Source organism: Bos javanicus, chromosome 26 (assembly GCF_032452875.1).
Source record: "Bos javanicus breed banteng chromosome 26, ARS-OSU_banteng_1.0, whole genome shotgun sequence".
NCBI lineage: Eukaryota > Metazoa > Chordata > Mammalia > Artiodactyla > Bovidae > Bos > Bos javanicus.
This window is the reverse complement of record NC_083893.1, coordinates 40,923,583-40,950,698: the sequence shown is the minus strand read 5'-3', so window position 1 is coordinate 40,950,698 and position 27,116 is coordinate 40,923,583. Positions and strand designations below refer to the sequence as shown.

Genomic DNA, 27,116 nt, shown 5'->3' with positions numbered 1-27,116 from the left:
TGTGTTCCGTTCCTATGGACAGAACGCAGGGTATTGGCCAGTTCAAACTTCTTGCCAGGACCGGGGTGTGGCCGCTGTGGGCCATAGTAAAGACCAGAGGGCGAGTCTGGAACAGACACTTGCCTGCTGTGTGCCCGTGGATTGCCACGTTCCGGGGGCACGTGCAGCTCATCCTGGGTATCTCTTCTGTCAAGACAGTGGCAGCCCCACCGCACGGATGTTTGTTCCTCTTGTGCAAGGTGGCAGAAGGGAACCAAGGCTGGGTTACTATTCTCGCCCCAAACGCGGGTGTTATAGTTCCCAAGGGAGCCCCCGCCGTCCACACCCCCTTGTAGGACATCCCGTCCTCTCTCTCCCTTCCCTCCTTGTCTCACAGAGGGATCTGTTTAGGCATTTCTTTCTGTTTCTTTCTCCCTTTCGTCCACTTTTTTGGAGGAATGTGTTAACGGTTTGGATGCCTCTGACTTTCTGAGATGGAGAGACCTCTTGGGGGACCCCTCCGCCCGCCCCACATCCTTGAAGCTGGAGTTTCCCTTCTTAGCTGTGATCATCCCGACCTTTGAAAAGACACCGGTCCCAAGGAAACCCCAGAAAAGGGTGCATTTGTGAAGTGACGTGGTTTGTTGTCCCTGTGGCATACGCCGTTTCTTCCTTAACAGTTTAAACCTGTCATCCATTCCGCGCGAAGCGATTGGACAGGGCAAGACGCGGGGTTCCCATCTGTTCCCTGTTTGCATTTGGGCGCCATTTCAAAAACCACACGGGCAAAGTTTATAGGCAAACATTATAAAAAGTGACAGTCTGAAGTGCTGCTATGGCTGGTTTGGCAGCGTCAAGTGTTACCTGAAATAGCTCCCCGTTCCAAAGGCGCTCGCTGCTTCAATTGTCTCAAGACGGCCTCCTGATGACACCGGGGAAGAATTCAGCCGGGTGAAGAATTCAGCAGCGAAGTCCCAGAAACCACAGCCTGTTCTGCCTTTTCCAAGACTTCCCCGCCCCTCCCTGGACCCTGATCGCCTCCAGCAAGGACTCCTGTCCCCGTGTGGATTTCCTGAGAGGTAGAGCTGGTGACGTCAGCGTGACGTCAGACCTCTGCCCTGTTGACGTCACACCTCTTCCCTTTGCAGTCAGCCGCCCCTCAGTTCTAAATTCCAGTAGCTCTCGTAGATCAGGGCTCTGGAGTTTCTTAGGGGCGGGAAGGAGATGGAGCTCCAGCAGGAATCACACGTTGACCATAAGCTGAGGCAGCTGTTATTCACCCTGTTCACTTTTTGCCAAGCTGTACGGGTGCCCATCTCTCTCATTTTTTCATATCAGATTACTCCATTTATTGGAAAGCAGCTGCGTGATAAGATGCCGCTGGCGCTTCTCAAGTGTTTGAAACTCATGGGGAGAAAGTTCAGATGATGCAACCTAAGACGCGCACAACTGAGCTGTCCCGGCTGGTTGTGCGCTCAGCAAGTAGGAACAAGTGCGTCTTCATCCTCCCAGAAGGTAAACTCGGCGCCTCGTTTGTCGGGCGCTTTTAGCTGCGGTGACGAAGAACGTCCAGCGCTGGTGCGAGGGTACCAGCCTTGTCGCTTCGTTGTGGATTGTCGTTTACATTACGAAAGGCGTGAAGAGACGTTTTCTGTCTATGGAAGCTTCTGGAAGAGCACTTGCTGTGTAGTAAAATGGCTTCTGGAACCTTCTCCCGTTGTGTTTTGGCGAGAACAGAGGAGGGACGTGTTGGACTACATGCTCCCTGTGATTTCTCCCCTCCTCTGTGAAAAAGAGTAAAAAGTATGCTTCATCACCAGAAAAAAAAAAAATGCAGGAACTGGTAATATTGCCATAAAAGATATCATTTAAATCTTCCAGGGAATACTCTGCGCATGTCAACTGTCCTGTGTTATAGAGCAGGCGGTGCGGCTTGGTGATGTGACTTTGGAAGGTGGTCGCATCCAAAGGCAGAGGGGTTGGTAGGGCCCCGCAGGTGCAGCATTGGTGCTCTGGGGGATCTGGTCCATTGTCCCCTCTGAGCATGAGGAGGGCACTCCCACTGTGGTGGTGTCCGCGGAGCACTGCGGAGCATCTGGTGGGTAGTCACCTGGAGATGGCAGCCCCAGAAGGGAAGCAAGCCCCTGGGGCCACGTGGGAGGGGCAGGGTGAGAACTGCCTCTACTGAGCCAGTCTGGGTCCCTGCTAATAAGTATACATGTTCTTGGCATCTTGGCCTGGGATGGCTTTGACGCAGGACCACGCAAACTGGGCCACAGGAGCTATTGGGTGGCCTGGGAAGGGCTGGGTGTGTCATTCCACCCCTTCCCACCGTAGACCCCACTCGCCCGCCCTCCCTGACTCCTTAAACCCTTCTTCCCTCTTCTCCTTTCTAGTCATCCACCCATCCTCCCTAAAATGTGTCCTCCTACATTATGCGGGAGTATCACAAGATTCTGCTGGGGTTCCCCAAAGATGCCCCAGACCCTCAGATGAGCTTGTTGTGAAATAATCAGCTGGGGAAGGAGGAACACACACTTTCTGAATTCCCCATGGGAGTAGTTAATGGTCTCAGGTCTTGAAGGTGGATGGCCCTATTTTATAAATGAACATCTTCACCCTATTGATGTATATTGGGGAATTATTTTACTATCCTTGAAGCTGATCATCTCAATGGAAAGCTGGGTGATAGTTTTCACGGAAATTAAAATCACTCTTAATAGCTCGTCACCTTATCAGGCCTTTTGAGCTAGGAGCCCATCATTAGTAACATCATTTTACATCCATGGGATGTAGCTCAGTTGGTAAAGAATCCACCTGCAATGCAGGAGACCTGGTTCAATTCCTGGGTTGGGAAGATCTGCTGGAGAAGGGATAGGCTACCCACTCCACTATTCTGGCCTGGAGAATTCCATGGACTACAGTCCATGGGATCGCAAAGAGTTGGACACGACTGAGCGACTTTCACTTTCATAAATCCAGGTAGTCTCTTGATTATCCTCTGAAAAGAGTGGTACTTGTGATCTTGGTAGTGTCTTCAGCCTTGAAGAGTGATAGTGATGGTGACTGGCCCCATAAATTATAGTTGGAAGATCAGGTTCATATTGGATGGCTTGCTGGATTCTCAAAATAATATTGTGTTTGGGGGCATTCCTGAGCTTAAGCAGGAGCAGAGTGCACTTGGGACTCAGGGTGTCGTCTTTTCTCATACAGGTTGTTGTTGTTCAGGCTCGAAGTCATGTCCACTCTTTGCAACCCCATGGGCTGTAGCATATCAGACTCCTCTGTCCTCCACCAGCACCCCTTCCACTAGCATCTCCTGTGTGTCCGGCCTGAATAGGATGTGACCCTCCTCCTGCAGCAGCAGGCAGTGATGTCTTTTTGGTGATATTGGTCCAGCATCTTAGATACCTAGGTTTCAGCAAGATTTTGTGGTTTGCCTGTTTTAGGTGAAGGAGAGGATTCTTAGTGAAAATGCTTTTCTTTGAGAAATCATAATTCTCCCTTTTATCTGGGAGAGAGATTTTTCTGCATCATAACTGCAAGTGTCTTGCCTTTTTTTTTCTTCTTAAAAACAAAAAACTGTCTTAGAGTCTTCCTGTGCCTCCATGAAGTAGTCACATGGCTTTCCCTTTTCTGAGGGCCAGGGGCACAGAACAGAGCAGAATGGGCCACGTGGGTCCCGGGCTGTCCGCTAAGGGAGGGAAGTGTTGCTGCTCTGTCCAGCTGTTTCCTTGCTGGGCCATCTCTTGATGACCAGTTCTGGCTCAGAGGAAAGCAAATTCCACAACATTCTTGGTGACATGCTGATATGCAATGTTGGTCCTAATAAATAGCGATTATTTTATAACTCAGGCTGAGGCAGTGTCAATTCATTCTAACATTGTGGATGCTGTTTCTGTAATCAGTTGTGGGAGACCCAGGACTCAGATGACATCTGATCCTGGCTTTGACCAGCTGTAAAAGGGGGTGGGCCACGTGGCTTTGAGAGGCTTGTCAATTGCAACATTGTGTGGCCCTGACTTTAGGATGCAGGTCTGAGATTTGGGGCCAAACTGACTTCTTTGTTCTCCTCCTCTTCCCCTCTACCCTGCATTTCTCTTCCCATACCTTTTCTGCTCAGGATCCAGAGTTCAGTACCTTTTTATTAGTCATTGAATTTAGCAGCATTATGACTTGAACAACCTCAGGAGGCCCCATTTGAGGACCTTCCAACTAAGTTCATTGCAGTATCTTTTAGGCATCATTTTGCCCTTCCCTTCTCTCCAAAGAAGCCTTCTCTGATGATCCTACACAACAGAAGCTGGCGAATTTTCTGTAAAGGGCAAGACTGTTAATATTTTAGGCTCTGCAGGTCACCAGGTCTCTGTTTCAACCACAGGCCTGTCAACTGTCATATCACAGCAGCCCCGGACATTATGTAAGCGATGAGCATGGCTATGCACCTGTAAACTTTGTTTACAAAAACAGGCCATGGGCTGGGTTTGGCCCCAGGGGCTTGTGGTTTGCCAACTCCTGTTCTGGAGTCCAGAGCCTGCCTCTCTGGATGTGCCCCTAACATGCTATATTTCTTCCTCCTAACACTTGGGATCACTCCACAGACTTTATAGTTTTGTAGATTTTGTATTTGTTATCTGTCACCCCTTGGTAATTAATCACCCACAAGTGCAGGGAGTATTTTTGTTTCTGTTTGTTTTATCTGTTTATTTTTGTATCTGTTCTGTTTATCCAGGATAAAAGCATGTGGCCCATAGTAGGTGTTCAGTAAAATAATTGTTGATTGCGAAAAAACAAGCATTCAAAATGTAACCTGCTTGTCAGTTGGGACTTTCTGCCCTTGTCTTGGGGTGTATGTTTTTCCAAGTTAAATATGACTTCTATTTTCTTCCTTTTGCTGTGATTACCCCTTTATGTTCCCATCCTGTTCAGTGTCTGGGCCCTTGCTGGTGTGGTTGCCCTGGGGGGTGCCCCTCTGGGGAGCCCTGGCCCTCCACAGCGGGTGGTGGTCGGGGGTGGGGGGGGGCATGGATTTCTAGAACCTGATGCGTGTGGCCCTCGCTTGTTCTTGGACCCTGGCACTGAAACATGAAGTAACTGTATTTCAGTCTTATGTGGGACCCTTGTCCAGACCACACTTAAGGACAAAACAATTGCCTTTTGATGCTGCCCAGATTCCTAGCCATCCCAGAGCTGGGAAGCTTTATGCTTTCTGGGCCTGGGCCTCCGGGTACCATTCATAGTGCTCTCTGTGAAGGCCAAAAGCCAGCTCATGGACTCTCGTGGGTCCCAGCCGGCGGCTCTGGCTGTTCTCCTTAAAGACGCGTGGTTCCTTCTCACTCGGTTAGCAGAGGCTAGGTCCTCCCGGGCCTGTTTTGCCCTGCATGTTTGTGGACCGTGTGCATGCTCAGTCTTGTCTGACTCTTTGCGGCCCCATGGACTGTAGCCCAGCAGGCTCCTCTGTCCGTGGGATTCTCCAGGCAAGAATACTGGAGTGAGTTGCCATGCCCTCCTCCAGGGCATCTTCCCAACCCAGACACACGTCTCCTGTGTGTCTCCAGCACTGCAGGTGGATTCTTTACCTCTTGAGTCACTGGGACCGTTATCCGATTTGTAACAGTCGCCTTCCGTGTGCCTGCCTGGGGCAGGGGAGGGGCTCGCAAAGAACCAGAGACATCAGCCCTCCCTCTAGCATCTTGGGCATCTCCTCGGGGGCGGGACAAGTCCATCACGAATGTGGCCCATCCCCAGGAGCTGGTGAAGAGGAGAGACCCACTTCGCTCTGGGCTGGGGTGGCTGGTGGCAGGCTCTCATCCAGGAGAGCGTGCATGATCAGGGGGGGCGTGAAGGATGGGGGGGTTCAGTGGGGAGGCGAGGGAGAAAGGAAAAGCTCTAAAGGAGACAAGGCAGAAGAAGGCTGAGGAGACTGGAAGCTGGGCTGTGTGGTGGGGGCTGGGGAGCAGGGAGTAGCCCAGCTCTCCAGGTGGAGTGCCAGGCCTGCAGGCCTCCACACCTTCCTTTGGATCCATTTAAGTGCGATCTAAAATCCATTTAAGTGGGCTTCCCTGGTGGCTCAAACGGTAAAGAGTCTGCCCACAATGCGGGAGACCTGGGTTCGATTCCTGGGTTGGGAAGGTCCCCTGGAGAAGGAAATGGCACCCCACTCCAGTATTCTCACCTGGAAAATCCCATGGACAGAGGAGCCTGGCGGGCTACAGTCTAGGGGGTCGCAAAGAGTCGGACACGACTGAGAGCCTACCACACAAGTGCGATGGGGACCGCCTCTCAGCTCCCTGGGGCGGCTTTTCTCTTTTGGGCTTTGACGTGAAGGCCTCCAGGCTTTTATCATTTTAAGGAAAACAGTGTGTCCGAGCTTGGCCAGCACAGACGTCAGTCTCCCAGACCAGCAGTTTTCTGATCTGAGCCTGAGAAACTGAGGCATTTCTTTTTAAGAAGCTCAGATTTGTGATAACAGGGGACGTCAGCACACACAAATAGGGAGAGGTATGTGTGTATGTGAGTGTGTGTACACAGCGCAGTCACGTGGAATGAAACCATTTTTGAAAACACACATTTTTACAAATTAAAAATGCCACAACGCTGGACTTCTTCGGGTGTTGGTGGTAAGCAGGCTTTGGATCAACAGTCGACTTTAAACTTGCACAGTGTCCTTGCCAGTCGGGTTTTGGGTTTGTGTTGGATGCTGTAAGGTTTGTTGGAGACTCAGTGGGGCAGCTTTCGCCGGGTGCTTCCTCTGGTTGGTTTCGGACACTCCTCTGCTCCTTGGTGAGGGCAGCTTCCTGGGGTACAAGGAGAGGCAGACAGACACCCCTGGGGCCATTTGCGAAAAGAGAGAAAAACCATGAACTGCTCTCCCGGGAGTCAAGGGGCCTCCACTGACCTTTGTTGGACGTTCTCTCCTTTTCCTCTTTTCCCATCTGTCTCCGTCTTCTCTCTCCCGCCTTTCTGCAGAGCCACCAACCAAATACCAAATCTCCCAACCAGAAGTTTACGTGGCTGCGCCCCGGGAGTCGCTAGAGTTGCGCTGCCTGTTGCGAGATGCCGCCATGATCAGTTGGACTAAGGATGGGGTACACTTGGGGCCCAACAATAGGACAGTGCTTATTGGGGAGTATTTGCAGATAAAAGGTGCCACGCCTAGAGACTCCGGCCTCTATGCTTGTACTGCTGCTAGGAACGTAGACAGTGAGACTGTCTACTTCATGGTCAATGTCACAGGTGAGTCAGCCTGCCAGCCCTCTGCTTTCTCTTCCCCGTAGTCGTTTTTCTGGGTAAAGTGTTATCAGACCAGTGAAGTCCACGGTGGGGTCTGCTAATTGGATGCTGGGCACAGAGCTTCACAGTTGGTGATTGATCTGTTTTTGAAATTCTTCTACGGGACCTGGTATATGAGAGAGGCTGGTCATTAAAATTATGACAGGGTTCTCATGTGCAACATTACATTTTTAAGACCGCACACTTTCCTATAAGTAAAAAACACATCTTTTTTTTTTCTTTTTTAAACTCCTGTACCACTGGCATCCTTGGCATTTAGAACATAGGATTGAAATTTGGATGCCAAAGATTTCTGCTTCCTTTTGTTAAAATTTGAGTTTCTCTCCTTGACTTTTCTTCCACGGGGCAACCAGGTCCCCTTTTGTGGCTGTGTTTAAAATTATTTTTTCAGATTATTAGTAAACAGTCAGAAGACCACAGGGTTAAGTTTTTCTAGGGACTAATTCCTTTCTTGAAGGAGACCCCGAGTGCTGAAAGATTGCGTTGGAAAGAATCTTCAGCTATTATACAATCAGTAAATTTGTTGGGGACTTGAATACCATTTGAAGCTTAAAATCCCTTTTCAGTATATCCCATTTTATAGCATGTTTAAATAATGTGAAAGCAGAACACATGAAGAATCATAATATAGACCAACTGTCATCACGGAGAGAAAATTTAAGCCATTAAAACCATCTTAACTAAACACGATCTCAGACTTTTTTTTTTGCCTGGGTTCCTGGGTTGTTGAATTCCCTTTCCAGGAGGACTGAGTTGTAGATGATTTCAACCTTTTGCTTTGCAAAAACACAACCATGGCTGTGTTCTTTTGAATACAGATGCCATCTCATCCGGAGATGATGAGGACGACGCAGATGGCTCGGAGGATTTTGTCAGTGAGAACAGTAACAGCAAGAGTAAGTAATTGCCGTCTCCGAACGTCCCCGAGAGAGGAGAGCTCGGTGGGAAGTCCTGACTCGTAGCTGTCTCCCTGGCGACTCCTTGGGATGCTGTTGACTGCAGTCCCCACTTCTCCACTGTGTCTTCTCTTCCTGACTTTCAAATCTGAGAATAAAGCAGTGTTACTGTACACCCTTCTGTACTGCTTGTCCTTTCTTATTGTGTCAGTAGCCACTTTCTTTTGAAAGCACTCACGACTTTTCTTTCCTTGGTTTGCTTTTCCCCTCTGGTTCCTCGCTATCTGGAGATGTAAAGCCAGCTGAATCATACGACATCCTGTCTTCTTCCTGTCAATGTTGCTTGGCCTGACCCAGTGGCTCTCCGCCTGGGGGGATTCTCCTCCTTCCCCCTCCCCTGGGGGACATGGGGCAATGCTTGGTTGTTTCACCGAAGGAATGGGGTGATGCTAGTGGCATCAGAGAGCCCAGGGATGCTGCTCATAAACATCTTTTCAATACACAGGACAGCCCCGTAACAAAGAATTTCTTCTCCAGAAGGTCGATAGTGCAGAGGTTGCGAAATCTTGGCCTGCTAAGATAGTATTGCTTGCTGAGCAGAAATAAGGGAAGTGTGCCTTATATTGCCAATAGAAAAGGGGGACACCAAATGCTGTTTGCATGTTTAGGGACAGTCAGCACGGCTTTAACTGACCCTAGGACGCCTTTACTTGGTGAGTGAGAATATGGGCCTCTCAGAGCTGGGCAGCCTCGGTTCAAATCTTGCTCCAACACTGCTGAATTGGGCAAGTAATTTAACTTCTGTGCCTCAGTTTCTTCATCTGTAAAATGGAAATAATAACAATATCTTTGGGGGCTGTTATGAAGGTTAGTGAGTGCATATTTGCACACTGCTCAGAAAAACATTTCTGAGTGCTTATTCAATAAAAGATTAAATACAGCAAGTTGTATTTTCCAGTACCATGGCTGGAATATTTCCAAAGTGACCTTACATTGGTCATTGGCATTCTTGGATGTTATAGTCTTAGATATTATAGTCTTCATTTTCTCAAAAGGATATTAGTCAGTTTAGTAAATTTAAACAAGACCTAAATAATGGGACAATTAGTTATTAAAATAGATCCAAGGCTTTTTCAAGGAAGAAGAGACAATCAATGTGGTTCAGCACCTGGGATAATGTTTTGCTTCAGTGGGGAACTGGATTTGTCTCTGAGTCTCCTAGCAGCATAGGCAAAAAAGGGAAATATTTTGGCTTATATTAGTTTTCACTGTGTGACAAGAGAAAGCTTGCAGTCTGGACCACTAGCATCATCATTACTTAAGACCTTACTAAAAATGAAGATTCTCAGGGCCCACCCGGGACCTCCTGCTGAATTAGAAACTTTGGAAGTCACTCTGATGCACAGTAAGTGTGAGAACCACTGGCTTAGGGATTCACACACACAGGTCTGCCTCCAATAGGAGTTTACTGTTAGAAGGCTTGTTGGTAAAACAGAGGGTGGCAGGAGGAGGGAAAGTGTCTTCAACTGTCATTTGTACCAGCCTTTTAACGAGGTTGTTCTTGTTATTGTGACTTTGTAATAACACTGGTAGATTAGAACATGTCACTCACTTCTTACTGTTGGCTCTGGCACGAGAGGCTGTGAGCCTGATGGTGATGAAAAGGGGCTGCTCGGGGCAGGCTCTGCTCTGACTGCTGGTTCAATCCGTGCCCCCAGCAACCTCTTAAGGTGGAGAGAGGAGTTATTTTTGTGTTTTATTGATTGAGAATCTGTGACTCAATGAACACAAAGCAGAGCTGCAATTTCAGTTGTAGGCTTGTTGCCTGTCTAATCGCTGTGCCCCTCTGCCAGTTCCCAGGGTGATGATGCAGGTGGGGGGAGGATGTTCGCATAGCTGTGGGCAGCTCTAATGTGGTACCCACGTGTGGTAGCCATTGCTATTGACTGGGACATCAGACTCAGCGAGGTTCTGTCGGCGTGCCGGAGAACTTGTCCTGGTGATCAGCCCCCTGCCTGACAGCATGTTACCCAGAATATGCAGGAAGTAATAAAATGTAACTGAAGGTATAGGTGATGTAACAAGTAGGCTGAATGAACTACTTCTCTGTCTGATCTCCCTCTCTGATGACTCTCTTTGCATCCCGAACACTAGTGCTGACTGCCCAGTGCCCAGGTAGTGGGTTGTTCCATTTAATGAATGCCAGCCCACGTTGAATGAATCGCCGTGCCCTCACCTTGCAACCAGGGTTCTTCGTAATTAGCTCTCGAATGACACCAGCTTCGCCCTGAAGTGGGTACTCTGGGGTGATTAAGGACTGGTGTTAGCTGTACCAGGGAGATACTGCTGTCGGGAACTGCCTCTGTTTGGGGCCCGTGAAACATTAGATGCGATTTAAAGTGATAGCAGTTCTTAGCTGGCTGCGTGGCCTCTGCCATCTGTTACTGTGATTAGGCTGGTGTGATTCACAGGTGCGGCCTGGGGCGGCTGAGATTAAGCAGCTGTGGCTGGCGTGGACAGAGGAATGCCACGGCCAGGGTAATTGGCAAAGCGGGGAAGGGGATGTTGCCATTAAAACAATTTTTTGCCACCTCGAGTGTCAAATGCTTGACCTGATTAATAGGGAATACTGTAGAAGCACCAAATTCTTTGCATTTTCAGCCACCTGGAAACCACTCATGCATCCAAATGGATTCCTTCGGTGTCTTCTGATTGTCTGGAAATGCCCCTGGGGTGTGTTTGAAAGTTCCCCTTTAGTGAAGTTAACAAACGATGCTTCAGTGACCCTGTGCTGACAGTGATATTTCTGAGCTTCTCCAAGAAGAGTTTTTTGGGGCTTGGTCCACGTTAGTTGTCCATCATCTGACTTGAAAAATAGATGGCAGGTTACTCCGGTTGCTGATATTCTCGTTTATCTAATTCTGGCAGTGCACTCTAAGAAGGCAATGGCACCCCACTCCAGTACTCTTGCCTGGAAAATCCCATGGACAGAGGAGCCTGGTGGGCTGCAGTCCATGGGGTTGCTAAGAGTTGGACACATCTGAGTGACTTCACTTTTCACTTTCATGCATTGGAGAAAGAAATGGCAACCCACTCCAGTGTTCTTGCCTGGAGAATCCCAGGGACGGGGGAGCCTCGTGGGCTGCCGTCTATGGGGTTGCACAGAGTTGGACACAACTGAAGCAACTTAGCAGCAGTAGCTGAGTTCTTTTTAGATTCTGTACAGAGTACAGAAAACATTGTAGCCAAATATAATGGTAAAAATAACAGTCAAAAATTAAGGCAGATTTGTTGCATTTTGGCCATGAAACTGCTATCCATTAACCTCCAGGTCTAGTTTGATTTTTATGGTAATGTTCTGCAGTGTTCAGGTATATCTGAACTTCTACTTAATCCTATGAGACCTAACTCAAAAGTGGGCTCCTCTGTAGATTTCCTTGTTTATACTGGCCGATTGAGTGGCTTTGAATGTTTGCATGTTCCATCGTACAACGTATGGTATCATGTTCAGTATCAGGTAGCCTCTCGGACCTGCCTTTCCCCTTAGATTACTTCTGAAGGGCAATGACTAGCCCAGATGTTGAATGAATATTTTGTGGTATCACCGTCCTCCCAGAATCTCTTTTACAGATCCCATTAAAAACAGAGCAGTGTTCAGGTTTGGTCTGTACATGAAGAGAATAAGTCAGTCTTTCTCAAAGAATATCCTTGGGAACCCTGGTTCCAAATAATCCTCTGCCAAAAATCAGTTGTATTTTAAAATGAATTTGGAGAATATCTCATACCATAACCCTTTCTCAAAGACTTATGGTGTCTATCAGCCTAATACAAGCTCTGAGAAGTTCTGTAGTAAAACATCTGTTTCTTTTTGTCCATTCCCAGGGTTTTCCAAACTGATTGACCATAAGACCCTTTTTTAAAATATAGCATCTATTAACATCCTGCTGCACGTGCTTTGAAAATCCCTCCAGTGAGCTGATTTGATTGATCTAACCCCCACCCCGCCCCCTGCTTTTAAGTCAGGTCCTTCCATCACAGATGTGAAGGGCATTCTCCGGTCATATTTTAGCAGCTGACTTGCTGATGACATCACACTTTACCAGTGCTAGACGGTTCCCTGAGCAGAACAATCTTGTGATGTCATTACAAGCCTGGCTGCCAGGAAATAATGCTGTTACATATGCCCTTTGGTGAAAGAGACTTTCTCTGGACAGAAAGTTGCGATTTCAAATGCTAATTTTTGAAGTGCATCCAGGTTGAGGATTTTGAAAGGTTCAAGCTTTATCTTTTAGCTTAGAAAAGCATAACTTAACTAGTCCTTGCCTTCCCTAGGTACTCGATATCTTAATGGATTATCTGGCAGCAAATAAGTTTACACATCTGTCTGGTTTTTCAAGGTACTTTTATTACTGTCAGCTTGTGTTTAAGTGATGATTGTCTCCGAAGAGCTTGAGACTGACTTCTTGGGAAGAACATGATTGACAGAAGGTTCAGGTTGACTGCTTAACTAGAGGGAGTTGATAGTAAGACGGGTGTATCAAGTGGAGTGTGGTTCTTACTACTGAGTGAAGAGAGAGAAGATAATTTTCTATTTTGGTTTTATTCTCCTTGAGACCTGCAGCTGCCCATCTTCCATACTAGGGAGAAAGGGGATTTTTTTTTTTTTGGAAGTAACGGGAAAATGAAGGTTCTTGGCCTGAGATTCTGAGACCTACTGATGGTAGCAGATCACAGTCACATTTGCTCTAATTGCGATTGTTCCTTCGTAGAGATGGTCTCTAAGATGGTTTCTTAGTTGTGTTGAAGTTTCCAGGAGTTGAAGAAAATGCATTTTTGAAAAAAACACATAAGCTGCCTAAAGTTTTTGAAATGCCTTTTCAGTGAAACCTCATCACATGGTTTGGGTGTTTCATCACAGAAGCCAGTGATGATGTTCCATCTACTCAGCCAGGCTGAATATCTTTTCTTTCTCAGCCTTCCTCTGGTCCAGCAGCGGTCCCCTTTTAAGGCAGAGCCTGGGGACCTCCGTGGGCAACTGGCCTCCCAGTACGGCTCACTCTGCCTGGTTTGTTTTACAGTGTATCTTACTGAATGCCTTGCTGATCAGCAAGTTGCCGTTTTTAATGAAACTTCTCAAATAAAGCCCTCCTGCCCCCTGCAGTCACACCTTCACTGACATCTTCATATTTTGTTGTTTGTTTTCTCTTTCTCTATGCAAAACTGAAGTCAGAGGAAGTGCAGTCTGTGGCGAGGATAGGGGAGAGCTCTCAGACACATACCCCTTCCCTCATCAAGGGTCAAAGCATTGAAATGTCCTGATTAGTGATATTTTTAAAGGCCCTAATTATAGACTTAAGACAGAGGCCTTAGTGGGGCTTTAGAGAGTTTGTGAGGCTTAATCTAGGAGCTGAAACAGGCTGTGTTTTTTTTTTATTATTTTTACATCAATAAAAATACAGTTGGCAGTCATCAGCGGCCACAGCTCACATAAATCTTGAACTTTTGACTTAATTACCATGGGAGAGTTCAAAGGGCAGCATGGAGTGGTTGAAAGAGCACTGCTCAGGGAGTTGGAGACTTGGATCTAGCCTCGGCCCAGCCTCTGGCCGTGTGACCTTGATCAAATCACTTAACCTTTCGGAATGACATTGATCATACCAGCCGTTGGGCCAGATGGTCAGTGAGGTCTCTTTTGGTACGGTGGTAATATGAGTTCATGTTTTTCCTTTAAACCCCCAGGCTGTATTCTCTCTATTTGGTTTGAGAAAGAGAGAGAACACCATAAACCTTAGATGTTAGAGTGGAGATACATGAGTTTTTGTGGGAGCAGGCTCAGCAGTCCATGTTTTCTCCTTAGGTTTAAGTCACAGGGTCAAAACAAAGCCTCTGATCCCACCATTTGGTGACAGATTCAGTATCTGTGTAGGATATAGACGGATACCTGAAAAGAATGTTAGAACCGGGAAGGGCCTTATCAGAACTTTCAGTTCAACGCCCTCATTTTATAGCTCAAGCTTTGAACAGTTGTCCATCTGGTGTCCATCCATCCATTTATCCATCCATCCATTCAGTAAACACTGGAGTGTCTGCTCCATCGTCTGAAGATGACTTAAGCTGTAACCTCCAGGTGATCTACTCTTGCTGGTCAGCAGACATTGAAAGGGATATATTTCAGTATAGAAATGCCCTGGGCATGGAAACATGCACATAACTGAGACAATGGGGGCCCAGAGCAGGAGGAGGGCGTCTTTACTGGTGGGATGAAGGGGGTTAAGAAAGGCTGTGTGGAGGGAACTTTGAGGGACATTTCTGTGGGGTTATGAGTCTGCTTCACCAGACACATGTGAAGAGGCTTCTCTGTGTTAAAGTTGTACTTCCTTGGCATCGTTACTAACATACAATATCTGTTTCAGTGTAGAAGATGATAATGAGTAGTATGCCTTGAGGATGAGATTGTACTTGTTTATTTTGGCTGGGTCTGACTGTCCCTTTAAGTTGATCATCATTAGTTTTTAATGACTAAAAGAATGTCATACTTTTGCTACATACCACATCAGAAGATTTGAGCGTGTCAGAGCAGAAAGGGCCATACCTATGTCTAGGTCAACTTCTTTACTTCTGATTTAGGTATGATCCATGTTTATGTCATCAGGGGTTTGTACCACAATTCCTTCTCCACTAAATAGATCGCTAAGATTATTCCAGGGAAGGTTTACAAAGTGGAGACCATACACTTCTTTCAGGCAACATGTTGTGGCCTTGGCCATCGATATTGAGTGCCCACCGAGTGCTAGAGCTGTCTCTGCCTTTGTAGATCATTAATTCGTTAACTGAATTCCTTCTGCGAATGGAAGTTGTTCATGCTGTTCACCGCCTTGGATGGAAGAAGGCCTCCTCAGGTAGAGGAGGTTTTTCATGGGCCGGTCCCTGTTTCTCTCCAGCTGCATTGTAGTTTATGGAGTGGGGGCCCTGGCATGTCCACGTGTCCGACACTGCACACACAGTGGGAAACACTGAAGACAGGAAGAGTTTGCAGAGGACATTGATGCTGGAAGCACAGCAGAGCTATTCCTGTAATTATTTTTCTAGACCTTCCAGATTCTTCAAGTTTTGCAAAGCTAGTTTGTTTCAGAAAGAGCCGTTGTAAAACACTAAAATAGCCCCTCCTCTCCAGCATCACACCCTTAATAAAATCTGTGAGCTGGACACCTTGAAGGAAGGCCTCTTCACAAAAGCACATCATGCCTGTGTGATGTTATCACCCAGAGTGGGGTTGGATGGGGGTTGGTGGTGACCCATTGCTGCTACTCAGGGAACCTCGAAACCTTGGCTGTTTCTGTTGAGTCGAGTTTTACAGTTCCTCAGGGAGAGCAGATGTCGTGAATTCAGGTTTCCAGTGGTGGTCATGTAGGCGGTTGGCTTCTACTTTGTTGATTAGATTTCATGGTGCCCCACTCACCTGTGATCTCTGAGCCTTTAGAAGAGAAACACGGCCGTGTCTGTTTTGCACGAGCAGGTTTTATAGGTGCAGTTTTGATGATTGAAATTTCACCCCAGGAAAGTGGCTACCTGCCAGAAGTTCCAGCAAAATTCTTTCACTCTTGTCCTTAAATCATTACTCCGGCGCCAAGTGGAAGGTGCTCATTGCCAATGTACTGTTGCCACAGGCTACAACCATAGGTGCCCATGTGGTGTGGGTGATCCCCGCCCCGGGCAGGTTGCAGACTCACCCACAGCTTAGCCCTGTGAGAGAGGAACAGAGCAATTTTCCTAGTGCCTAAAGCTCAGTCTGCTTTTTAACCCAGGGAACAGGGAAACCGTGCCTAATGGTACACAGCACGTATCTGTTGATTTCTTTTATATAAAAAAAAGAAAAGACATTCCATAGGATCAGGGCAGCTGTAATTGATGGTATCTGAAAGAGTGACTCCATTAATATTTAGCTAATTCATATGAATAGGCTATTGTGTTTACTTAAACAGATGACACGAATGCAGACACCTGACAGCAGGAGGTATGCCTTTCATTTAGGTCAGCTTTGTAAAAGTCTTTGTGTGGCGACAAAGCTCATTATTTATTTTGTGCTCTTAACGCTTTCTTTTTCAGTGGCTGTGGATGGACTTTGCCAAGTAGAAGCTTTTCCAATGAAAGATGATTGAAATTGTTTCGGGATATGCCAGGCCCTGGGAGACCTGTGATAAATAGAAATTGAGTACTCCCTGGGGACCCCCTAAAAAGACTCGGTGTGTGTATGGGCGTTTGACATCCCAGGTCAAGTGGCTACCAAGTTGCCTGCTCATTACAGAGGCAACTGGATGCAGAGGCAAGAACGCGGCTCTGGTGCTTCTGCCCGGGTTCCCCACCCACCCTCCCCTGGGCCTTCTCTCTCTGAACACAGACCGACCAGTTCTGCCTCACTTAGCTGTGCCTTAGCATCATGTCCATACCAGCCATACCTCCCCACGCCGCCACCCTCCACCTTGACACTTAGATAAGCAGATGGATAAAGAAGACACAGCACATTAAGAAACCCTCACTCCACCTTTTATAGCAGGTTTCAAGAGCAAGGTTGAGGCAAAGAGGGGTGGGTGTTCTGAATGCAGTTGTTCCACTTCCTCTTTCTACCACGACAGCCTGGCTCTTAAGTGAAGGGCACTGGTGCCCTGCCAGGAATGTGCTGCACCATCCACAGAATAGGAGAGGAAATTTCTAAATCATACTGGAGACAAAGCCCCTTCCCCCCAACACTGCCTCTGGTTTGTGGGGGGTGTGAACTGTTGCTCAGTCTAACCCTTGTAAGCAGTTATGGATCAGTCTTCTAGAATTTCAGTGTTCTAGAATGTTCTTGGGTGTTCCAGGCCCTGTTGATGGACGCTGTAGGCAGAGGGATATGGGGGTTTTGGTTACATGTTTGCTGGGACAGAAACATGCATGTGAAGAGTTAATCGCCACAAAGGATGTTGTCACTGGAAATCCTGAGCAGTGATAAAGGAGGCAGCATGCCTCCAGTTGAGGCTGTCTGTCTCGGATGCTAGTCCTGCGAGTCAGAGAGGTTAAAGGTATGGATTCCAGTGCTTTGAGAGTGGGTCGGGGAGGCAGACAGTGGGCCCTAGAATCAAACTGCCTTGGCTCAAATCCTGGTTTCACCTCTTCCTAGCTCTGTGGCTTCGGGCAGGTTACTGCTCCGTGACTCAGTTTCCCCATCTGTAAACAGGGGTTATAATTGAATTGTTGTCAGGATTAATAAATTAAATGTGTGAGAACTTTTGGGCCCATGTCTGCAAATAAAAGGGCTACCTAGCTGGCTCAGTGGTAAAGAATCTGCCTGCCAATGCAGGAGACACAAGAAACTCAGGTTTGATTCCTTGGTTGGGAAGATCCCCTGGAGAAGGAAATGGAAACCCACTCCAGTATTCTTGCCTGGAAAATCCCATGGACAGAGGAGCCTGGCAGGCTACAGTCCATGGGGTCTCAAAGAATCAAGACATGACTGAACATGCACAGGTTGAGATGCTAAGCTATACTATTGATCACCCTTTAAAGCGCCAGCAGATGAGTTGATGTGGCTTTTGAACACAATTTGTTTATTTGTACGTGTGATCATTTCACAGGTGCGGCGATCTAAAATGATTTATTTTTGGGGGTGGGGGGAGCTCAGCTGTTCTTACTGTATGTATTGTCGCTTTGTGTCTAAAGCAGCATTTTAAAACATTCATGAATTTACATTCTGGCAGCAAGTACAAGGGAAAGAAAAGTTCCCTGTTAATAAACTCTAGGCAGCCCATCTCCAGGGACCTTCTGGGAGGCCAGCTGGATCAGACTTCAGAAAATGTTTCTCTAATGTATTGATAAATATTACCCCAAAGTTTTGGAAGTGTCGGATCGTTCACATACAAACCTGTTAGGGGTTTATTGATGGAGATGCACCTGTCCATCTATGTACATTATAATGTCGTTTTCCAAAACAGGAGCACCATACTGGACCAACACAGAAAAGATGGAAAAACGGCTGCACGCGGTCCCAGCAGCCAACACTGTCAAGTTCCGCTGTCCAGCTGGGGGGAATCCAACACCAACCATGAGGTGGCTGAAAAACGGGAAGGAATTTAAGCAGGAGCATCGCATTGGAGGCTATAAGGTAGAATGAAGCTTGTAAAATACTTACATGTTTAAAAATACTTAATACTATTACTTAAATTTTTTTTTCTTCATTTTTTAAGTAGTCAGAAGTTAGCAGGAAATAATAGAAGGAATATTCTCTTTTTAAAAAAGTCAGTAATTATCATAATTGATCGTTACCACGTTTGATATTTTAAAAAAGTTGCCTCGGACTTGCATGTGATTTTAAATCATAATCCCCGTTTGTGTTGTTCTTTATATGAAGAGAGTTTAATAAAAGAAGGGTCGAAAGTTGAGAGTCTGTTTTCTATATGTTTTATGGTCTGTAAAACTGGAGCAGAATTTGAGACGTACAGTTGCCCTGTTTGAGCAGGATTGTGTGAATAGTGGATGGACTTGGATGAGAGACTGGGGTATGAAATATTACTTATTAAGAGAGAATGCTTCCAAGATGACAGAGGCAATCTCTCTGTCCTCCATCCTCAAAGATTCTGAAGAGCCCGTTACAGGAGGTGGTGAAATTCAGTCTCATCACTCACTGGAGAGGTTGAAATTGACAACGTCTCCCCCAAGATGCCCCTTCAGGCCTCTGTTCATCCATTCAGCAGACATGGATCCAGTGCCCTCTGTGGCAGGCACCGTCCTAGGCTCTGGGCAAAACACAGCCTTTAGCTCATCAGGGTTCCTTGTCCAGCAGGAAGGCAGATAAAGATCCGGCCATCAGGACACCGATACGGGTGAGATTAGAGGAGTGTACTCTCCGGTGGATGTTCAGTGACGTTGGCTCCTTGAGACACTAACATAAAGGAGATCAGAAAAGGATTCTGGGCCAAGCTGGAAGGAAGATTGTCTCAGAAAGAGTCGGATCTCCAGATCAGTTAGCCTGGAAAGGGAGAGCTTCGTCAATTTAGTATGTGAGGAAGACTTAAGGAACTTTACTGTGAAATTCTTTGGTGCATTTGGAACATGAGTGGGTGTATCAGTAACCCATTGCTGCGTAACAAATTACCCCGAGACCTGGTAGCTTTAACAACATTTATCCACTCACAGCTTCCATGGGCCGGGTATCCAGGTGTGGCTTTGCTGGCCTTCTGTCTCAAGGCTTTTTGCTGCTGCTGCTGCTGCTAAGTCGCGTCAGTCGTGTCCGACTCTGTGCAACCCCATAGACGGAAGCCCACCAGGCTCCTCTGTCCCTGGGATTCTCCAGGCAAGAACACAGGGACTGTAATTATGGTTTCAGTTAAGGCTGGGCTCTTATCTGAAGGATCAACAGGGAAGAATCTGCTTCCAGACTCACTCACGTGGTTGTTGTCAGGGTTTAGTTCCTTGCAGGTTGTTGGATTAGGGCCTCACTTCCTCACTGGCCATGGGCTGGAGGCCACCCTTAGTTCTTTGCCATGTGGGCCTCTCTGTAGGGCAGCTCACAGCATGGCAGCTGGCCTCCTGGGGGAGAACAGACAAGACAGAGGAGAGCATGAGGAAGACCAGGGTCACAGCCTTTGCAACCTAATTGTGGACAAGCCATTCCACCACTGATAGCTGTTTTCTGCATTTAGCAAGTCACCAAGGGAGGTGGTGACTCAGGGCATGAATATCAGGAGACATGAGCATCACGGGACCATTGGAGGAACCTGCGCAGTGGGTAATACAGAGTGTGCACAGACTGAGAGGCCAGGTCCTTAAGAATCACGTGGGAGAGGATTCCTTGGTGGCAGCAAGGTGGTACCTAGGGGACCCTCCCTGGTGCCCTTCTCACTGTGTCAACACACCAGCATCACTCTGGATGACGCACGAGTCCCTGTGTCACCACGTCTGTGGTCAGGTAGGGCTTCTCTCCACCCAAGGTGCCCTGGAGCCCTTTCCTGGAATACCATCCCCAGTGACTCATCTTGAAAGGGGTTTAGTGTTTTCATCTCTAAGAGTTTATGGCTTTTAACACTGAAAGAGGACTTTCTAGAAGCCAAAAGCCCAGAGGATAATTGGGAAAGCCTCCGAGTGCATTTCTAAGTGCACGTGTGGGCAGTTCCTGTGTGGAGTGCATCAGCTGGAAGGCGGATGCCTTTGAAGCCGTGGAGTGGACGCACTCCGCTTGTCTTCCACAACTTGCTCTTTGGGGGAAGCCATAGCAGAAGGGCGGTTTGTCTCTTTGTTCCGTCCTTAGATGGGAAAAGTGAGGTTGGAGTTGGCTTTTTTTTAAAAAAAGGAATGAACAGACACAGATTTCATTAGGCAGTGCTGGTTGTAAAGAAAGGGTTAAACCACTAAAATTGGGCCCTTGGGCTTGTTCTTGGGCTTCCTGGCTGACACCAGTGGTAAAGACTTCATCTGCAATGTAGGAGACTCGGGTTCAATCCCTGGGTCGGGAAGATCTCCCGGAGGAGGGCCCAGTCTAGTATTCTTGCTTGGGGTATTCCATGGACAAAGGACAGGCTTTGTAACCTGGTGGGCTGCAGTCCATGGGGTCACAAAGCATTGGACAGGACTTAGCGACTGACCACACACACATGCAGGCTTGTTCTTACCACCAGACGTTCTCTGGAAATACAATGGATGCAGTTCCAATTATTATTAAAAAAATTTTTTTCATTCTTTCAAAGCATTTATTGGATTTGTTACCATATCCCTTCTGTTTTATGTTCTGGTTTTTTGACTGCATGGCATGTGGGATCATAGCTCCTCAACCAGGGATCGAACCTTCATCTCCTGCATTGGAAGGCAAAGTCTTAACCACTGGACCACCAGGGAAGTCCCTCAATGATTTATTTAAATATAGCTTAAGTATCAGAAAGGTAGTCAAAATCCTGGTGGTTAGCTCACTTCCTTCCTAGGAGATAAGAGTACAAAGGGTCGATGAGCCTCTGGAAATTCCTGTTCTCAAAATAAATAGGACCAACATCATTATTCTGCCTGAGGAGTGTTTTTGCAAGTCTGAATTAGTGATTATAAACACGCTGGAAGCCTGAGGGTGCCTGATGAGGAAGCGCTGCTTGATTTTCACCGGGTGCTGTTTGGTTTTGATTATTGATGATAACATCCCGCTAAATGAAGAGCTGCTGCTGCTGCTGCTAAGTCGCTTCAGTCGTGTCCGACTCTGTGCGACCCCATAGACGGCAGCCCACTAGGCTCCCCCGTCCCTGGGATTCTCCAGGCAAGAACACTGGAGTGGGTTGCCATTTCTTTCTCCAATGCATGAAAGTGAAAAGTGAAAATGAAGTCGCTCTGTCGTGCCCAACTCTTAGCAACCCCATGGACTGCAGCCTTCCAGTCTCCTCTGTCCATGGGATTTTCCTTGGAGTGGGGTGCCATTGCCTTCTCCGAAATGAAGAGCAGCTACGTTCTAAAAGCAAAATGAGCAACCTTTAGCCTCTTCTCGTAGAGGCAGAGGTGTCCCAAGTATTTTGGTTGTTTGATGTTGGAGTCATTTCTGGAGTGAAAGAGGAGTGGAATTTGAGTGTATGGGGACGAAAGTCTAAAATCTGTTTTGCTTTTCTACAGAAAGGGGGAAAGGCAGAGAGTACCACACCTTTGGGCTTCTCTGGTGGCTCAGTGGTAAAGAATCCATCTGCCAGTGGAGGAGACTCAGGTTTGATCCTGGGGTCGGGAAGATTCCCTGGGGAAGGAAATGGCAACCTGCTCCAGTATTCTTGCCTGGGAAATCCCATGGACAGAGGAACCTGGTGGGCTACAGTCATTGGGGTCACAAAAGAGTCAGACAAGACTTAATGATTAAAACACCACCACCACCACCTTTGGAACATGGGTGCTGGCTGGCTCTGATGAGGGTGTATCTCTTACCTGGATGGGTTTTCTCTTTGGAGGAAGGGGCTGGGACAGTGGCTTTGACTGGCCTTGGAGATTGCCGCATTATTGCAAGGGTAGTCAGCCTGGATTCACTAAGGGATTTTCACAACAGTTATGGAATTGGTCATTCATTCTAGAAAATACTGGGCACTCCTAGAAATTCTATTGAGCTTCATGGGCTTCTGGGACTTGAAAAGACAGAGCTCTCTCATCTCCTGGGAAAATGTAGTTCCCTAAAGTCTAAGCCTTGCTAATGCTATATTAGACCCATCCCAGGTCTGTGGGCCTCCAGATTGTGAAGTCACTAAAGGTTACAGAGCTGACCTTCCCCTGAGGGCCACTCCCACTGGTCTGAGCTCCAGACCCATGGGGCTGAACAGGGCAGAGTGGGGAGCAGGGTCATGATGGTGGTCTTTCCCTCTGATGTTCTTTTTGTTGCCTACATACACTTGGAAAGAACTGTGCCTCTGGGATTCCCTGGCAGTCCATTGTTTAAGATTTCACCTTCCACTGCAGAGGGTGTGGGTTTGAACCCTGGTCGGGAAGCTAAGATCTCGCATACCTGGTCTAAATGACCTCTCCTCTCATTCCCACCCATTAGCTCTTTTATTTAATGAAGAAACAAAGTATCAACTTTTCCAAGATGTCTTTTTCTAGAAAGCAACTTGAAATTTTCTGCAAATGCAATTGTGTTATTTCTGCGATTTTTTTTTTCCCGCCTTCATAAATCTCATTCCATAAACCACAGCTGTGCTCCTGTGGCTAACCTGTCTGTCTAGCTCTTCCCACCTGTTGATGGGTCAGGTGCTTTGGCCCTGATCTACTGCGTTAAGCCTATGTGTCCACTGAAGGGAAAAGGAACACAAAAAACCAAAGCAAAGTCGGAGAAAATTATGAAACAGGACAGAAAGCTCATTTTAATTAAAATGGCCCGTGAAACTCCTGGTATTCTGTGTTTCAGTCTTATTTATCAAAGAACTCATGCTGAGCCATTCTTAGGTGATTAAGAGTCAAATTATTGTTTTTCTTAGTATGTGGGCAAAGGCTGGTTGGATGTTATTAATTTATTTATAATGACAAAGCATACTTGAAGCAAAACCACATCTCCCTGATTGTGCTGACGCCTGGGCTTTTTTTTAACATCAGCTGAAAAGTTGGCTAAGCTCTGTACTTCACGTCATCTGTCCTTAAGATGGGAAGTTGGGATAGAAAATCTCCCGTGTTGGATCCTTTCCAGCCCTAAAACTTGTGATTTAGTAGCATAGCCATGATGTAGCATCAGGCATTTTTCATGTTAAATAACTGCACAAATTTTTTATAAGGAGATGGCTTTTTAAAAAATATGTAATTAATTAATTTGGCTGAGCTGGATCTTTGTTGCGGCACTTGGGATCTTTGTTGCGGCTTGTGAGATGTAGTTCCCCTGACTAGATATCGAATACCTGACCCCCTGCCTTGGGAGCGTGGAGTCTTAGCCACTGGACCACCAGGGAAGTCCCAGGAGATTGCCTTTAAGGCCAGATATTTAGTAGGGCTCTGGACAGTTGTCACAGTTAAACGTAGGAAAATGAGAAGATGGCTGAGATAATAGGCCATCTCCATTCCTAATTCATTCCTAGGTAATGATTTAGGCATAGAGGAGAAAAACGTTCTCGAAAACCATCTTTTGAGTCACCAACTGCATGAAACCCATGGAGAGACCATGGGATAAATCTCTCCCTCAACATGACCATGGAATTGGCACAAGAGTCCGTGACATTCAAGAGGTTAGAATTTCCACGGAACCACTTGGCAGAGAGAAGCATTGTACAGCATAGACTATTAGTTTCCAAGTATATTTCAGGTCCAAGAAAAGACAACTTAAAAAAAAAATCATTTTCTTATGATCATAACTGAACTGGTTGTTTCGATGGGTAGATTAGATTTACATTTTCTAGGTTATTAAATGTTATGCTTAACCCCAAAGTATGTTTATTTGGAAAAGTCACGACTAATGTGACTTTGTAATATATTTATATACTTTGCTGAGGTTTTTTTTTCAACTAAGATGTTTCTGCTTTCATCTCAGATCAGGCTGTCTGTGATGAGAAGCAGGTGTAGTTGGTATCTGCTGGCATGTGTGGTCTGTTCACTTGTGTCTCGACTGTTCTGGATGCCCCTTGTGTGCATCACTCTCTGGCCCAAAGAGGTGAGCTGTTCTGCCCCTTTTACAGATGAGGTTTGTCACATGGCTCCTCGGTGGCAGAGCTGCCATTTGGATCCGGGCAATTTTTGCTCCAAAGTTCATGCTCTTATTAAACTGCTTTTTTCAAACATGGTTCCATGTCTTGTTAAAAAAAATGAAATAAAAACCACTGTTATGATAAATGAAAAACAGAGATGGTAATAACTTCCCCGGAGCACATAAATACCAGATGAATCAAAGCGTACTGTTGAGAGCAAAGCCATGGGTCGGGGGTGCTTAGGGGATGATATGATGCTGTTCTTCCAGTTTCCATGACCTGGGAGGGTTTTTTTTTTTTTTTTTTTGGTGTGTGTGTGGTAAAAGCGTGGCATAAAATTTGTCATTTCTTTTCCAAAACTTTTTCATCCCCTAGAATAGAAACTCTGTATCCATTAAGTATTAATTCCCTGTTCCTCCTTTCCCCAGGCCCTGGTAACTTCTCACCTACTTTCTATTTCTGAATTCGCCTGTCTAGGTATCTCATATGAGTGGAATCATAGGAAATTTGTCCTTTCGTGTCTGGTTTATTTCACTTTTGTGTTCAGGGTTCATCCATGTTGTAGCGTGAATCATGACTTCATTCTTTTATAAGGACGGCTGGATAATACTCCATTATATGGATAAGACCACGTTTTGTTTATTCGTTCATCTGTTAATGGGCACTTGGGTTGTCTCCATCTTTTGGCTATTGCTGCTGCTGCTGCTGCTGTGAACATCAGGGTACTAGTGTCTGTTTGAGCCCTTGCTTTGAATTCCTTTGGGTGCATACCTGGGAATGGAATTGCTGGATCATATGGTGATTCTGTGTTTAGCTTTTCAAGGAGGGCCTTGAAATTTTTAAAGAGTTAAGTTCAAAGGGCAGTGGATACCCCACTGGCAGTCTGTCCTCAGAGCACCTTTCTGGGCATTTTTAGGGAATAGACATCTAAGAGAACAGGCTTGCATTTTATATTCCCTTCCTGTCTCCTCCAAAGAGATCCATTGCTTACTGAGTAGAGGGAAGAGTTTCTGCCACAGGTTCCAGAAGATCAGCGCCCGCCCAGCCTGTTCTCTGGACACCACCTGAAAAGCAAACTTGGTGTTTAAGCATTAAACAGGTGTTGGCTCTCACGTCTGCCCAGTGATAGGCAGCAGTACGTGCCCCAGCGCTTGGCACAGGTAAGCTCAGTTCATATATACACATCCCAGAGAGATGATTTGAAATACCCCAGGAACCAGCTGAAAATGGGAGTCTGGCAGGGGATAGTAAGATTTTGTGCGTCCTAATGACAGCTGGTCTGTGTTGAATTACAGTTCATGGGGCACCTTATGACGGCCAGAGTTAAAAGGGAGGGCTGTCCTTCTCTATAATTTGAACCCGTTTGAACCCTGATGCTGGTGGAAGGAAGTTGTAAGAATATTTATCGTCATATGGACACTGCATTCCTCAACTTGGCACAGAGTTCAACTTTCCGTCCAGCTTCTGGGTGTTTATTCTGCTTGTTATTGAACACCTGGGTATTTAGAAATGTCCAGAGTTTTTTGCAATGTGGAAGGCAAACATCCAGGTGACAGCTGGATCTTTGACCTTTCACCCAGGTGTTTTGGTGTCCTCCCAACTCAATGGACATTCCCGGTTGTCAGCTGCAGGCTAGGGGTTTAACAGGCAACTCAGAGGCTTTAGGTAACAGAGGAATTTCGAAAAGGAAAAAAAAACCTGCCTGGGCCACCTTTTGTCTTTGCGATGACAGGGTATGGAATGTTTGTGGGTCTAGTTTTTGGATGGCGAGTCAGAGTGTAGGCTGTTAGCTAAGTCGACTTGGTTCTAGTATTGAAATGTTATTTTTAAAAGTCTTTAGTGAACATTAACTCTGAAACCCCATGCTCTCTCCTTTTGTTCCTTGGCAGATGAAAAATACTGATGAATTCCACAAAGATTTAGCCACAGGCAGGAATGAAAAGAAGGAATTGTGCATGTACTGGTTGATGCAGGATTTTGATTCTCCCAGGCTCTTGAGGTCGGTCTGCGAGAGAGCCACTCGTGCAGTGGATCTGCCGCAGGGCAACTCCTCGCCTAGAGTTTTCGTTCACATTTTCTGTTGTGTGCATGGGGGATTTATGTTTAAATTTAAAAAGTGAGAATGAGAAAAGTGTAAACACTTTTAATCCCATTGCTTTAATTATATATATATTACTAACAATTTAGTATATTTTCTTTCTTATTTTACCTTGTATATAAGTCATGCTTACAGATTCAGACCTATATGCACCTAGAAGGGTGTCTGTGGTGTGTGTGTGTGTGTCTGTATTTTTTACAAAAGGGAGTCATAAATAGACATTTGCATTCAGCCTGCTGCTGCTGCTAAGTCACTTCAGTCGTGTCTGACTCTGTGTGACCCCATAGATGGCAGCCCACTAGGCTCCCCTGTCCCTGGGATTTTCCAGGCAAGAACACTGGAGTGGGTTGCCATTTCCTTCTCCAATGCATAAAAGTGAAAAGTAAACGTGAAATCGCTCAGTCGTGCCCGACTCTCAGCGACCCCATGGGCTGCAGCCTACCAGTCTTCTCCGTCCATGGGATTTTCCAGGCAAGAGCACTGGAGTGGGGTGCCATTGCTACTTGTTTTCATTCATCAATAACTATTAATGATATTTTACCAGCACTGGACAAAAGAAGGCTTCATATTTTTTAGTGGCTGTATGCTAGTCTTCTGGAATAAACTACTCATTATGAATGAGTCTGCTCCTCGTGGGTTCCAAGTTTTTTTTCTGTTACAAGCTGTGCTTGAAGCAATGATTTTGTCATGTGCTTTGAAGTAATTCTG

At 46.4% G+C, this 27,116-nt stretch overlaps 1 protein-coding gene and 1 long non-coding RNA gene across 15 annotated transcripts in view; one reads left to right on the top strand and one right to left on the bottom strand.

The window, feature by feature from the left end:
* The window catches only part of FGFR2 (fibroblast growth factor receptor 2), a 107,445-nt gene that overhangs the window by 21,313 nt on the left and 59,016 nt on the right, over nucleotides 1–27,116 (top strand). For 8 of the 14 annotated variants that reach the window (XM_061403672.1, XM_061403676.1, XM_061403675.1 and 5 more), the window contains 3 exons: nucleotides 6,949–7,215; nucleotides 8,091–8,168; nucleotides 18,137–18,306. In XM_061403672.1, the coding sequence (XP_061259656.1) occupies nucleotides 6,949–7,215; nucleotides 8,091–8,168; nucleotides 18,137–18,306 (515 nt within the window). The remainder of the gene's footprint in view (nucleotides 1–6,948; nucleotides 7,216–8,090; nucleotides 8,169–18,136; nucleotides 18,307–27,116) is intronic. The other 6 variants (XM_061403678.1, XM_061403683.1, XM_061403677.1 and 3 more) reach the window with 2 other exon arrangements.
* LOC133239486 (uncharacterized) lies at nucleotides 18,466–22,862 on the bottom strand. The gene is made up of 3 exons (XR_009733849.1): nucleotides 22,083–22,862; nucleotides 19,336–19,730; nucleotides 18,466–19,170 (listed from the first exon to the last, which is right to left on the bottom strand). It is a non-coding gene; the product is annotated as an uncharacterized LOC133239486 (long non-coding RNA).